Below are 12,945 nucleotides of genomic sequence, written 5' to 3'. Positions count from 1 at the left end.
TCAATGCAGAGATGCCCACTGACACCCATGGTGTCAGTCCAAAATTCATCCAGATAGTTATTCACACCATCTAACTTTGCACATTCCCTCAATTGAGAAAATACCACAAAAGAGGGATTAAAGAAGGAGCTCAGTTATAAAGGGAATCCCCTCCCTAATATCATACCTGCCTCCTCCCTAAATCCTGTTCCATCTGGAATCCCTGTTCCAGCTATTTTCTTTGGAAAAAGTGAGAAAAACATGATCATTTCATCTCCCACCCTCTCCATCTTAGTCTCTGAGAGGCCTGGGTTTCCCCCTCTTACACTGTTGCTGCCATCATTCTCTCTTGTGCAGTGGTCTTGCCTTCTCCCACTTACCCTGCTCTGGAGTTAGTTCAAAGATCATAGTGAAGGCAGTAGGCTTTTTTTCTCCTGCTCTTGTCACTTCTAGTCCATCCCTCTTCTTCTGCTTATTCTTTCTTTGAACAATACCTCATCTGACTTTTCCTCTTCTTCTCTCCTTCCATGTTATCTGTTAACCACTTGACTCTTCCCTTGTCCACCTGCCTCTCTGACTTCACCTTTTGGAGCACTGTCTTCCTTACATTGCAATCATAGAATCATAGACTATCAGTGTTGGAGGGGGCCTCAGGAGGTCATCTAGTCCAACTCCCTGCTCAAAGCAGGACCAATCCCCAGACAGATTTTTGCCCCAAATCCCTAAATGGCCCCCTCGAGGATTGAACTCACAACCCTGGATTTAGCAGACCAGTGCTCAAATCACTGAGCTATCCTTCCCCTGATGATTTTTCTTTCTATACTGATATCCCATCTTATCCCCTAGCTTCCTGCCTTCTTGCTCTCACCTGCAAATATGGATCAAACCTCCCACTTCCTAAAATGGTTGGTCATTGGATTTTGTCTTCACCAAGTGCTGCTTCCTCTTTTATCTTTCAGTCACTGACTTCCTTTTGACCACCACTTCATCTCCTTCAACTTTGCTCTCTGGCCCCCTCTTCTTCACTCTGCCACTTGTTCCTTCCATGACTTTCAAACTGTCAGCATCCACAGATTATCTTCTGCTCTGAGCCGTCTCTCTCCTTTTCCCACTTCTTTCTCCTCCCTCAACTCAGCTGTTGATCATCTCCACTACTCACCCTTTAGCTTTCTATCACAAGGTCCATCCATCCAGTCCCCACTCCTGGCTTATTCCCAACATCCATTTTCTGTACTCTTTTTACTGTGATGCTGAGTGTTTCTGGCAGAAGTCCAGTGACTTTGCTCACTTTCTCCAGTACCACTGAACTCTTTCCTTCTTTAATTCTCAGCCAAACAGCACTACTTCTACTCCCTTTTCAAGTCCTACACTCACAAACCCAGCTAACTCTTTACTACTTTGATTCCCTTCTCAAGCCCCCCACCCCCACCTTCCTGTCCCCTACTCCCTTGCTGCATAGCATCTTGCTGATTTCTTCAAAGCAAAAAACCCAGCAAGGTTTGATATGACCACCTTCCTCCACTTTCTCCTTTTCCTTTACGCCCTACTCGCTATTCCTTCTTGCTGTTCTCCACCTCCTGCCCAAGTGATGCCATCCCCTCTTGCTTTATCTCCCACAACTTTTCTCTCACCTCCCCACCCCACTTTACCCTTCTCAGTATCTCAATCTAATCAGGTTCCTTGCCTCCCAATATAAGCATGTTTTGGCCTTCCCTATATTATTAAAAAGAGAGAGGAAAAAATCCCCCTTCCTCAGCACCTATATCTAGGTGCTGTTACCTGCAAACATGACTTTAACTGCCATCAAACTGTACTACAGAATCTCCAGAAAAGAAATTCCATGCTCGAATAATAAGAATATAGTACTAGGAATAAATTGCCGACTACCTGATTGGGATGGTGATGGTATTGTGAAATGCTCAGGAAGATTAGAGAGACTATATAACAGAATACCCAATTATAATGGGGGTTGTTAATTATCCTCATATTGACTGAGTACATGCAGAGATAAAATTTATAGAAATAAATGACTGCTTGTTGGAGCAGCAAGTCCTGCTATTCACAAGGGGAGAGGCAATTCTTGATTTAGTCCTACGTGGAGCACAGGATCCGTTCCACAAGGTCAATATAGCTGAACCACTCAGTAATAGCACCCCTAATGTAATTACATTTAACATCCTCATGGTGGTGGGGGGGAAATACCTAGGAACCCACCACAATAGCATTTAATTCAAAAAGGTAAAGTACACACAATGAGAGAGCTAGTTAAATGAAAATTAAAAGGAATAGTCATGAGTGAATAACTGCAAGCTTCATGGAAGCTATTTAAATGCACCATAGTACAGGCTCAAACTAAGTATAAACCCCTAATAACAAAAAAAACCACCCAGTGATGGGACCAACTCCCCCCCCCACACACACACATACCATGGCTAAACAATAGAATAAGAGTCAGTTGGAGACAAAAAGACATCCTTAAAAAACTGAAAGGCAAATTCTAGAGACGAAAATATAGAAAGGGGCATAAATACCAGGAACTCAAGTGTATAAATATGAGGAGGCAGGGTAAAGAAGAATTTAAAGAGCAACCTGCAGAAGACTAAAAAAAAATGTTGCTGTTAGTTTTTGTAAGTCTATCAGGAGGAGGAAGTCTGCCAATCATTGAGGCCCCTCGACTATCAATCTGTTAAAGAAGCACTCAGGGAATACAAGGCTGTTGTGGAGAAGCTAAATGAATTTGCATCAGTTTTCACTGTAGAGGATGTCATGGAGATTCACACACCTGAGCTATTTTTTTTAGGTGAAATATCTGAGTAACTGTCCCAGATTGAGGTGTCATTAGAGGAGGTTTTGGAACACATTGATAAATTAAACAAGAAGTTATCAGGACCAGATGATATTCACCCAAGAATACTGAAGAAACCCAAATATGAAATTGCAGAACTACTGTGATATGTAACCTTTTGCTTAAATCAGCCTCTGTTGCAGACGACTGGAGGATGGCTAATATAGTGCTGGTTTTAAAAAAGGCTTTCTGAAAGTTCAAGTACACTCTATTAATGATAGGGATCAATGGTCACTTTTCACAACGGAGAGAGGTAAATAGCAGGGTCCTTCAAGGATCTGTTCTGGGACCTGTGCTGTGCAACATATTCATAAATGATCTGGAAAAGGGGGTGAACAGTGAGGTGGCAAAATTTGCACACAATTCAAAATTACTCAAGATTGTTAACTCCAAAGATGACTTCAGCGAGTTACAAAGGGATCTCACAAGACTGGGTGACTGGGCAACAAAAAGGCACATGAAATTCAGTATTGATAAGTGCAAAGTAATGCATAGTGGAAAACATAATCCCACCTATATGTACAAAATGATAGGGTCTAAATTAGCTGTTACAACTCAAGAAAGATCTTGGAGTCATTGTGATTAGTTCTCTGAAAACATCTGCTCCGTGTGCACTGGCAGTCAAAAACGCTAACAATGTTAAGAACCATTAGGAAAGGGCTAGATCGTAAGACAGGAAATATGATAAAGCCACTATATAAATCCATGGTAGGCCACAGCTTGAATACTGCGTGCAGTTCTGGTTGCCCCATCTCAAAAAAGATGTATTAGAACTGGAAAAGTACAGAGAAGGGCAGCAAAAATTATTAGGGGTATGGAACAGCCTCCATATGAAGAGAGATTAAAAAGACTGGGACTGTTCAGCCTGGAAAAGAGGTGACTAAGGGGGGATATGATCTACATCTAGAAAATCATGAATGGTGGAGACAGTGAATTAGGAAGTGTTGTTTACCCTTTCACATAATACAAAAACCAGGGACCACCCAAAGAAATAGGGGTGAAATAATAGGAAGTATGTTTAAAACTAAGATTAGAAAGAACTTCTTCACACAACTCTGTCTACCTGTGGAACTCCTTGCCTTTTAACAGTAATTAGACATTCTTGACAGGGAATTTCTCTGCTGTCCTAGCATCATAGGGGTAGCCGTGTTAGTCTGGATCTGTAAAAGCGGCAAAGAGTCCTGTGGCACCTTATAGACTAACAGACATATTGGAGCATGCATCCGATGAAGTGGGTATTCACCCACAAAAGATCATGCTCCAATATGTCTGTTAATTCTATAAGGTGCTGCAGGACTCTTTGCCGTGTCTGCTGTCCTAGTCAGGCATAGATTAAGGGCTTCTCTTTGAAGAATTTACAGACTGTCTGGTTAGCTACACTCAGAAACAATGAAATAATGAACAAATGGATTAAAGACCTTTTTTATTATTAGCACTTTCTCCTTTTCAAGAAACTTTTAAACTAGCAGCTCAGAGTACATACAATGGTAATATTTCACAAATGTTTGTGAATTGCTTTCTAATGAGGTCATAGCTAGTTTCCCGGACACAATAGCTCTTATGGTATTTCCTCTTCTGGTCTCTCCCTTTCTCTGTTTTTTATAATATGCCTTAAAGACAGAGAAACAGACCTATATAAACTAAACATCAGAATTGTTGAGAGAGCCTGCTTCAACCTCCAAGTTTCACAGTAGCAGTCCTACCACATGCCTTGAGACTGGAGCTGAACATAAACACCTGAGTTGGGGATGTTTTAAAATGTCACTGACATGCAGTAAAATCTTAAAGAAAACTTGTCTTAATATTAGAGGCAAATGAAGGGGGAAAAATCTCTAACCTCACAATTTAAGATGTTTCATTAATTTTACTGCTTTCTACAAAAATCTGCTAATTCTAAATTTTAATTTTAATTTAATTGTATGATACACATGTGTGCACACATACACACAAAAGATAGGCCAAAACTTACCTTCAATTGGTCCCAGGGGGCAGTCTTGTGAACAAAGCTGCGGTGATGTGATCTTGGTGGTTAAGGAGGTGGACTTGTTGTATTCTGGACTAACTGAAGCTCTTTTAAAACTTGACGTGATCACCTATTTAAGATTCCAGGATTGTCACCTGTCTGTATGTCACTGACTCAGAAATTCTAGGCTGCAATGTGAAGCGATGGAAACAGCTGCAAGCATGGTTGAGACCTTTTTTTTTGTTTGTTTAGAATATCACGAGGTTCAAGGATCACTGGGATTCATGATCTGTTATCCATTGTTTTAAGTTCACAGCTATTTTGACTTTGCAAATTACACCCATGCAGTGTATAGCTACAGTAAGTCATGTATATTTGCCATCCCAAGAGCTCCAAACCATTGTTATATCAGAGGTAACTCAATGAATTGCCACCATTACTGTACAGCGAAGTTGCATGCAACAGTTTTATTGGTTGGATGAGGGAGAGACTAGAGATTATGGATTACTTGGCCCAAATGCTACACCCATGTGATAGTATGGGCTTTCGTCTGCTAGTGCTTTATGTATGTTAAGTTGAAATAGTCCATCTTGTAGGTTATGAAGCTGTGCATCATCCTAACCTGGATCATGTATGGTAAAATGGGAAAATTGTAGATAGAAGAGTGTGTGTGTGGTGTATCCAGAAGACATAAGGAATCCTGAAGGACCCCAAGACTGTGGACCAGTTTGATGAGCTAAAGACATATGCCTTCAACTGAGAATGAGGTGATAGTGGTTGCTAGATATTCACCCTCTTCATGAAATAGTCCCAGTTTTTAAAAACTCTCTAAAATGTTAATTTAAAAGTTCTACTGTAACATATATGGCATATACAGAATATGTGCTAATGTAAAGTGGTGTAGTGGTTTTGTTAATATGACTTTGGGATCACAGTATTATTCATGAGTTAGTGGATCATTTCAAATCATCACCATTCATATTGTGGTATTACACCATACAGTCACACATTTTGTTTGACATTTGTTTTACAGAAAAACTATATTTTAGCAAAGTTTTTAGAAGTTGTTGGTTAATTTGTATTTTTATATCCATCCACCTGTAAATTTAGGCTGCAAGTAATAGTGAGAAACTAACTGTAGGTGGGTCTGTGATGGAAAGGAACGTTGCAGCTTATACAGCTGTAACTGAAACTTCTAAATGGTATCTAAAATTAAATAATATTATGGATCAGGCATTGTGAACTAAGGTCCAATAGCACTGCCTTCCCCTGGCTGCTCAGAGAGATGGCCCTTGCCTACCACGTGCCTCTCCCCAATTGGAAGAACTGTCATTTTATCCCCTCTATCTCCCATCCCATCACTATCCTTGGACCCCTCAGCCTCCCTGCAACCTCTAAAGCTCCCTCCTGCTCCCCCTCACTCTCCCAACCCACTGTTCATAGTGTCCCTGCTACTTGACACAGGCCTGTGTCCTGTCCAGCCCCTGAACCGTAAAGTGGCAGCAACTTTGGCTGTGAGCATGGCGTCAGTCTCATTGAAAATTGTGGGAGGGTGGCAGCCAACTTTATTATGTGCAGCCTCACTTCCATGTGCAGATAGACTGCAAGGAAAAAACAGCCGACTTGTTGACAGTAATGGGAAATGGTGGTCATTTTAAATAAAGGAAAATTTGTCAGTTGGCAGCCTTTCATGTTTTCATAAGCAGGGTTGTGATAAAATCACGAGAGGTGGTAGTACTGATAACTTGTAACTAAGCAAGACTAGAAAGAACTGATCAACACCATTGTAGAGGGATAAGTAAATTTTAATTCTAGTCAATGCTTGAATAATAAAGGAGCAGATTTTTATTTATAAATAATCTCGCTGCCCTGGGAATATTTTTGAATAGTATTTAACTGTCTTCCCATTGAAGAAACAAACCCTCAAATATTTTATGTATTTGAAAGATCACAAACTCTAGGGAAAAATAATTGCTTTGGGTGGGAGGAAGCTTTGTTTAAAAAAGACATTAATTTCTCTCACTGTCTCTGTATCACTTTGTGTCACTAGCAGCATGAGTTTGTTAACCTTCAGAGTGGGCTGCAGAGCTCATCTTTTTTCCCTTGCCTATAATGAGCTGGGTGATGGGTAGTCGTGTCATTGGTTCTAGTGGAGATTCTGCTGGAGGCAAGGTTAAATTAAATGTAGTTGCTGGTAATTGTGGTCTTTGGATAATTGTTGGGCATATGTTTTTTAAAAGGATTCTCAAGAGCTTCAAAACCTTTAAGTTGGGTGCTTTTTCATTGTAAAGTAATAAAAATAAGAATAAATGGGTGGCCATATTTGGAATTCACATTTTTAAATTACTTTAAGATAGTAATTTCCTTTTTTTAGCACAGCATTTCACCAGGGATTTTTGGTATTTTTGCTAGGGGCAGATATTCTTACGGGAGAGAATTCTTCTTTGGTTGTGTTTATAAAATTATTTAAAACTACAAAATCCACTTTTTTTTTTCTTTTTACTACTTTCAGAAGTGAAACCAGCTTGCATATTTAACAGTGTGGAGTATTATGATGGAGACATGTTTCGAATGGATGCCTGTCGTTTCTGTCGATGTCAAGGTGGTGTCTCGATTTGTTTCTCAGCCCAGTGTGGCGAGCTGCACTGTGACAGGTACTACGTGCCAGAAGGAGAGTGCTGTCCAGTCTGTGAAGGTAATTTCTTTCTTAATAGTCACTTATTACAGCTGCTCTCTTTTATTTGTCTTTTTTTGAGTGGTGATGAGCACTCAGAGCCAATGTGCATTGTTGCATTTTGTCGTTCTTCTAAAGTCTTGGCAATAGATAGATAGTGGTTTTTTATCCAAATTATCTTCTACAGTTGCTGGCTGCTGGGTTTGATGCAGGGCTACCATTGTTTCCACTCCAGCCACAGCATCTCATGCCGGGTACAAACACAACCATAATAATTAAAAATGTCCTAATTCCTCCTGAAGTCCTTGTATTGCGGACGCTGCTCCTTGATTCCGTATCCACACAGGTAGATGGAGTGCTCTGTTGCAGAAGTCTCCCATTAATTAACACCATGCCAAAAAAAATAAATAAAGACTTCCTTCTGCCTCCCGTCGAGCATGACATGGATTTCTCTGCTTTGCATTTATGGCAGTTTATTTCCAAACTGGGAAAGCATATAGAATGCTCGTGGTAACAGTCTAACCCAGTCTGAGAGTGGGCTGTTCTCTCACTCTCTCCTCTTGACAGCCTTCTTTGCATGCCATGCTGCTGTGATCTCTGTCACTTTGGGTGACAGTCTCATTGGCCTAAAAAAGAATTATATAGGAAGTCTCACATTAACCTCTGGCTTGCACGAACATTGGGACAAGAAAATATTTGACGCACCCTTTGCCAGCCATGTCTCCAAAGATGGCTACCACTCTTAGGTGGTTGAAGCTGCCAAAACTTGAGTTTGTTGAGATTAGGAAGCAGAGAGAGAGTTCTTTGAGTTATTGGGTGGGGGGGGTTGCCCCAACCTTGTTCCTTTTCCATTATGCTTTTAGAGGAGTTGATCCAGATGAGTTCTGAATTGCCTAGCTTGAGCAGATGCTCCTTAATTAAAGTGTTCAGTATATTCAATATGTATTGGTTTGGGCCTGTAAAGTCCTTTAGGGTTTAGGTCTTGTGTTTCTTTCAGATCACTTGTGAGCAAGTGAGATAAGCCAGAATGCTCAATTTAACCGTGTACAGATTTATACACGAGGAGGCTGGAGACCGAGCATTCTCAGAGGAGGGCCTTTAACAAGGAGATGGCTTTCTCCCTTTGATCTGACAGAAACTCATGTTTATTGAAAATCAGAGCATGCTGTGAGACTCCTTGGTTTGTCCCGCTCTGATTGGTGGGTTTGTTTGAGGGTTTTTTCATGGTTGTAGGATGTGAATGTATATTGTCATTGTCTTTTGTGACATGTTCTTATTTTGTAATTTATTAATACACATGCATATGACTAAGGGCAGGTCTACACTAAAAGCGCTACACTGGTGCAGTTGTGCTGCATCTGATGAATACACTGTGCCAACGGGAGAACATCTCCTGCCAACATAGCGCCAGTGTGAACGGCATTAGATCTGTGTAACTTGCGTTGCTTGGGAGGGGTGTCTCTTTCACACTCCTGAGTGGCAGAAGTTAGATTGATTTAAGCAGTAGTATAGACATGCCCTAAGAGTTGAGATCTGGGTTCTGTTCTGAGCTCAGCTGCAAAATTAGTGTGTGATATTGGGCAAGTCCCTTAAACTTTCTGTGCCTTGATTTTTCCATCTGTAAATATGGATTTTTCAGTTTCCTACATCACACTAGTGGTGTAAGGATGAATTCAGTAAAGTTTCTAAGGTACATTAAGATCTATAGAAGAAAGGGGCTATAAAAGTTAAATATTGCTGCTGTAAGAAATATTTAACTGACTGCAGGTTTTCCAGATATTTAAAGATATAGTCAAGTATTTAACTACAGCTTGGAGAGTACTGAATGTGGCAGGTGACAATATACTCTTTCAATGTTAACTCTGGATCCAGTCATGTAACCGTTGCTCACCTGAGTGTGTATTTCTTAGTCAACTCTTAACTCAGTGGTTCTCAGTCAGGGGTGTACAGAGGTCAGTCGGGGTAGGTCAGCTCATCTAGGTATTTGCCTTATTCGGTGTTTCTCAACCTGGGGATCATGACCCTGACAGGCTTCGTGGGACAGGTTTAGGGGAGTCACAAGTTCAGGGCCAGCGTTAGGGGGTGGCAAGCAGGACAGTTTCCTGGGGACACGTGCCACAGGGGGCCCTAAGAAGTGAAGTTACATGCTTCAGCCCTGGGTGGCGGGGCTCAGGCATCAAATAGCTGAAATATAAGTACAGTATTTATATTCCAATTGATTTATTTTATAATTATAAGATAAAAATGAGAGAGTAAGCAATTTTTCAGTAATAGTGTGCTGTGACACTTGTATCTGATTTTTGTAAGCAAGTAGTTTTTAATTAGGTGAAACTTGGGGTATGCAAGACACATCTGATTCCTGAAGCAGGTATAGTAGTCTGGAAAGACTGAGAACCAGTGCCTTAAGTGGATGGGGTTTTTGCTTCAGTGGGACTGCCTGTGTGCCTAAAATTTCCAGGATTAGATCTTATAAACATAAATAATATATATGGCAATTGAAATTAAACAATATTTGATTAATGATGTGGAAACCTCTCTTTCTGGAGATTGTATGGTATTTTGATCACTTGTGTCTAAATGACTCTCATACACTCAAACATAGGGGCAATTTCTCTGCCATAGTTACACCACAAAGAAGGTGGCCCATGATCTCTCATGTTTACTGAAAAGTTGGTACTACATCACTTGTCAGCTAGTTTTTCTGACAAATGCTTCAGTACTACGTTAGACTGCTTTTAAAAAAAATCAGCTTTACCTTTCCTCATCTGAGACATTGCGAATGGGACTGCCAAGTGAATTAGTTTTTATTTTCTCTCAGATGTTGCGAGTTAGGATATCAGATACTTCAAATGGAATTCTCTTGGCGTGGCTGGTTCCTGGTAGACAGGATACCATAGATAATGATTAGACAGTTGTCAGCAGAACCCCGTCTCTCAGATCTGGTTTTTAGTCTCAGCTGTTTTTTAATTTGGCCTTGTCTGATACAACAGTCAGGCTCTTGCTTCATTTGCCTGGTTGTCTGACATTGGTCTGGCTTGCTGCTTATATGCCTCCTTTTCTGGTATGGCTTCTCATATCTTCAAGTCAGGGAAGTATGGTCTCTGGCTTTTCGGTAACTGGCAAGCCAATTACTTGTTCCCTTCTTCTGTAAATCCCTTTTGACTCAGTGTTCTTTTGGGTGAGGTTAGATGGTTGGCTCTCTCTAAGGGATTATAATTTTACTACTTCTCTTGGTGTGATAGGGCATGCCCTGCTCCTGTCATCTTTGCTGTCATACATTGTTCATTGATCTTCCTTTTGGAGATATCGCCCTGTAGTTTATTTACAGTGCTTCGTCTCACCACCTTTTACATACTCATACGGCCATACTATTTACACAGACATTCAGCATAACTATCTTTTCTACCCAGATGGTAGAGGTGGGAAAAAGTCTCTCTACACAGAGAGCTCCCTTTATCAGACCCTGCTAGCATTTCTCTCTTGATTCTCCTCCATTGTGCACTTCCTTCTGGTGCTCTTTTATCCAGTCTCCTTGTTATGAGCTAATTAGCTCATAATTTACCTGGCCCCAATCTGATCTGGTAATCAGGAACTTCCTTTAATCAGGCTGTCTGGGGGGACTAATTGTTTAAACAGTGACCAGAGTGCTAGTTCAGTTGCTAATTTCCAGCACTCTGTTGCAATTGGGTATAAAACCTCTTACAACCCCTATCTTAATAAATCAAATTCTGTCCAAATGACACACATCAAAGTTAGCTGTCTCAGTTGCTTGTATGATAACGTTTTTCTTAAGGAACAACGCTTCCTCAGCTCTCATCCACTCACGACCCTTCTCTACCTATGTTACATTGATGTCATCTTCATCATCTGGACTCATGGGAAGGAGACTCTGGAAAAATTCCACCATGATTTCAACAGCTTCCACCCCACCATCAACCTCAGCCTGGACCAATCTACACGAGAGGTCCATTTCCTAGACACCATGGTGCAAATAAGTGACGGTCATGTTAACACCACCCTATACCGAAAACCCACCGACCGCTATGCCTCCAGCTTCCATCCCGGACACACCACATGATCCATTGTCTACAGCCAAGCACTGAGGTGCAACCACATCTGCTCCAACCCTTCAGACAGAGACCAACACCTACAAAATCTCCACCAAGCATTCTCAAAACTGCAATACCCACACGAGGAAATAAGGAAACAGATCAACAGAGCCAGACGTGTACCCAGAAGCCTCCTACTGCAAGACAAGCCCAAGAAAGAAACCAACAGAACTCAACTGGCCATTACATACAGTCCCCAGCTAAAACCTCTCCAACGCATCATCAGTGATCTACAACCCATCCTGGACAATGATCCCTCACTTTCACAGGCCGAGGCAGGCCAGTCCTCGCCCACAGACAACCCGCCAACCTGAAGCATATTCTCACCAGTAACTGCACACCGCACCATAGTAACTCTAGCTCAGGAACCAACCCATGCAACAAACCTCGATGCCAACTCTGCCCACATATCTACACCAGCGACACCATCACCGGTTCATTTACCTGCATGTCCACAATGTAGTATACACCATCATATGCCAGCAATGCCCCTCTGCTATGTACATCTGCCAAACTGGACACTCTCTACGGAAAAGGATAAATGGACACAAATCAGATATTAGGAATGGCAATATACAAAAGCCTGAAGGAGAACACTTCAATCTCCCTGGCACACAATAGCAGATCTAAAGGTAGCCATCCTGCAGCAAAAAAACTTCAGGACCAGACTTCAAAGAGAAACTGCTGAGCTTCAGTTCATCTGCAAATTTGACACCATCAGCTCAGGATTAAACAAAGACTGTGAATGGCTAGCCAACTACAAAAAAAGGAGTTTCTCCTCCCTTGGTGTTCACACCTCAACTGCTAGAAGAGGGCCTCATCCTCCCTGATTGAACTAACCTCATTATCTCTAGCCTGATACTTGCTTGTATATTTATACCTGCCTCTGAAAGCTCATGCTCCAATACGTTTGTTAGTCTATAAGGTGCCACAGGACTCTTTGCTGCTTTTACAGATCCAGACTAACACGGCTACCCCTCTGATATTTTTCTTTTTGAATTTCCAAAGTGGTGTATGTTAAATAGAAGCTAGAAAGACATAAATTAAAGACTTTCTTCCTCAATTGGTGCAGACATCACACATCGTTACGTGTATTTCTCTCTCCTCTTTTCCTGCTTCTTCCTTCTGAGTGTTGGGGATTTTTTGTGGACTTTATCTTTTCCTTAATGTTTCCTTTCTTGTTACGGTTGCTTATTTTATCTGCTTACATTTTCCTGATGATTTGAGTTGTGTTTCTTGATGGATCCTCTATGCTCTTTTCCTTTACTTTCAAGCTCACAAGTAGTGATGCAGGCACCTACCAATCTTGCAGATGCTGCAGAAAGATTTCTGCCTCATAATTCTTCCAGAATTTCTCTGGAAGCAAGGTGTGTGA

At 41.2% G+C, this 12,945-nt stretch overlaps 1 protein-coding gene across 4 annotated transcripts in view; it reads left to right on the top strand.

Annotated features, from left to right (window-relative positions):
- CRIM1 (cysteine rich transmembrane BMP regulator 1) overlaps nt 1-12,945 on the top strand; it is a 315,765-nt gene that overhangs the window by 169,304 nt on the left and 133,516 nt on the right. For all 4 annotated transcript variants that reach the window (XM_039532907.1, XM_039532908.1, XM_039532909.1 and 1 more), the window contains one exon: nt 7,300-7,482. In XM_039532907.1, coding sequence (XP_039388841.1) covers nt 7,300-7,482 — 183 coding nt within the window. The remainder of the gene's footprint in view (nt 1-7,299; nt 7,483-12,945) is intronic.

This window comes from Mauremys reevesii, linkage group 3, assembly GCF_016161935.1.
Source record: "Mauremys reevesii isolate NIE-2019 linkage group 3, ASM1616193v1, whole genome shotgun sequence".
Lineage (NCBI taxonomy): Eukaryota > Metazoa > Chordata > Testudines > Geoemydidae > Mauremys > Mauremys reevesii.
Note: the sequence above shows the minus strand (reverse complement) of the source record. Positions and strands in the feature narration are given on the sequence as shown.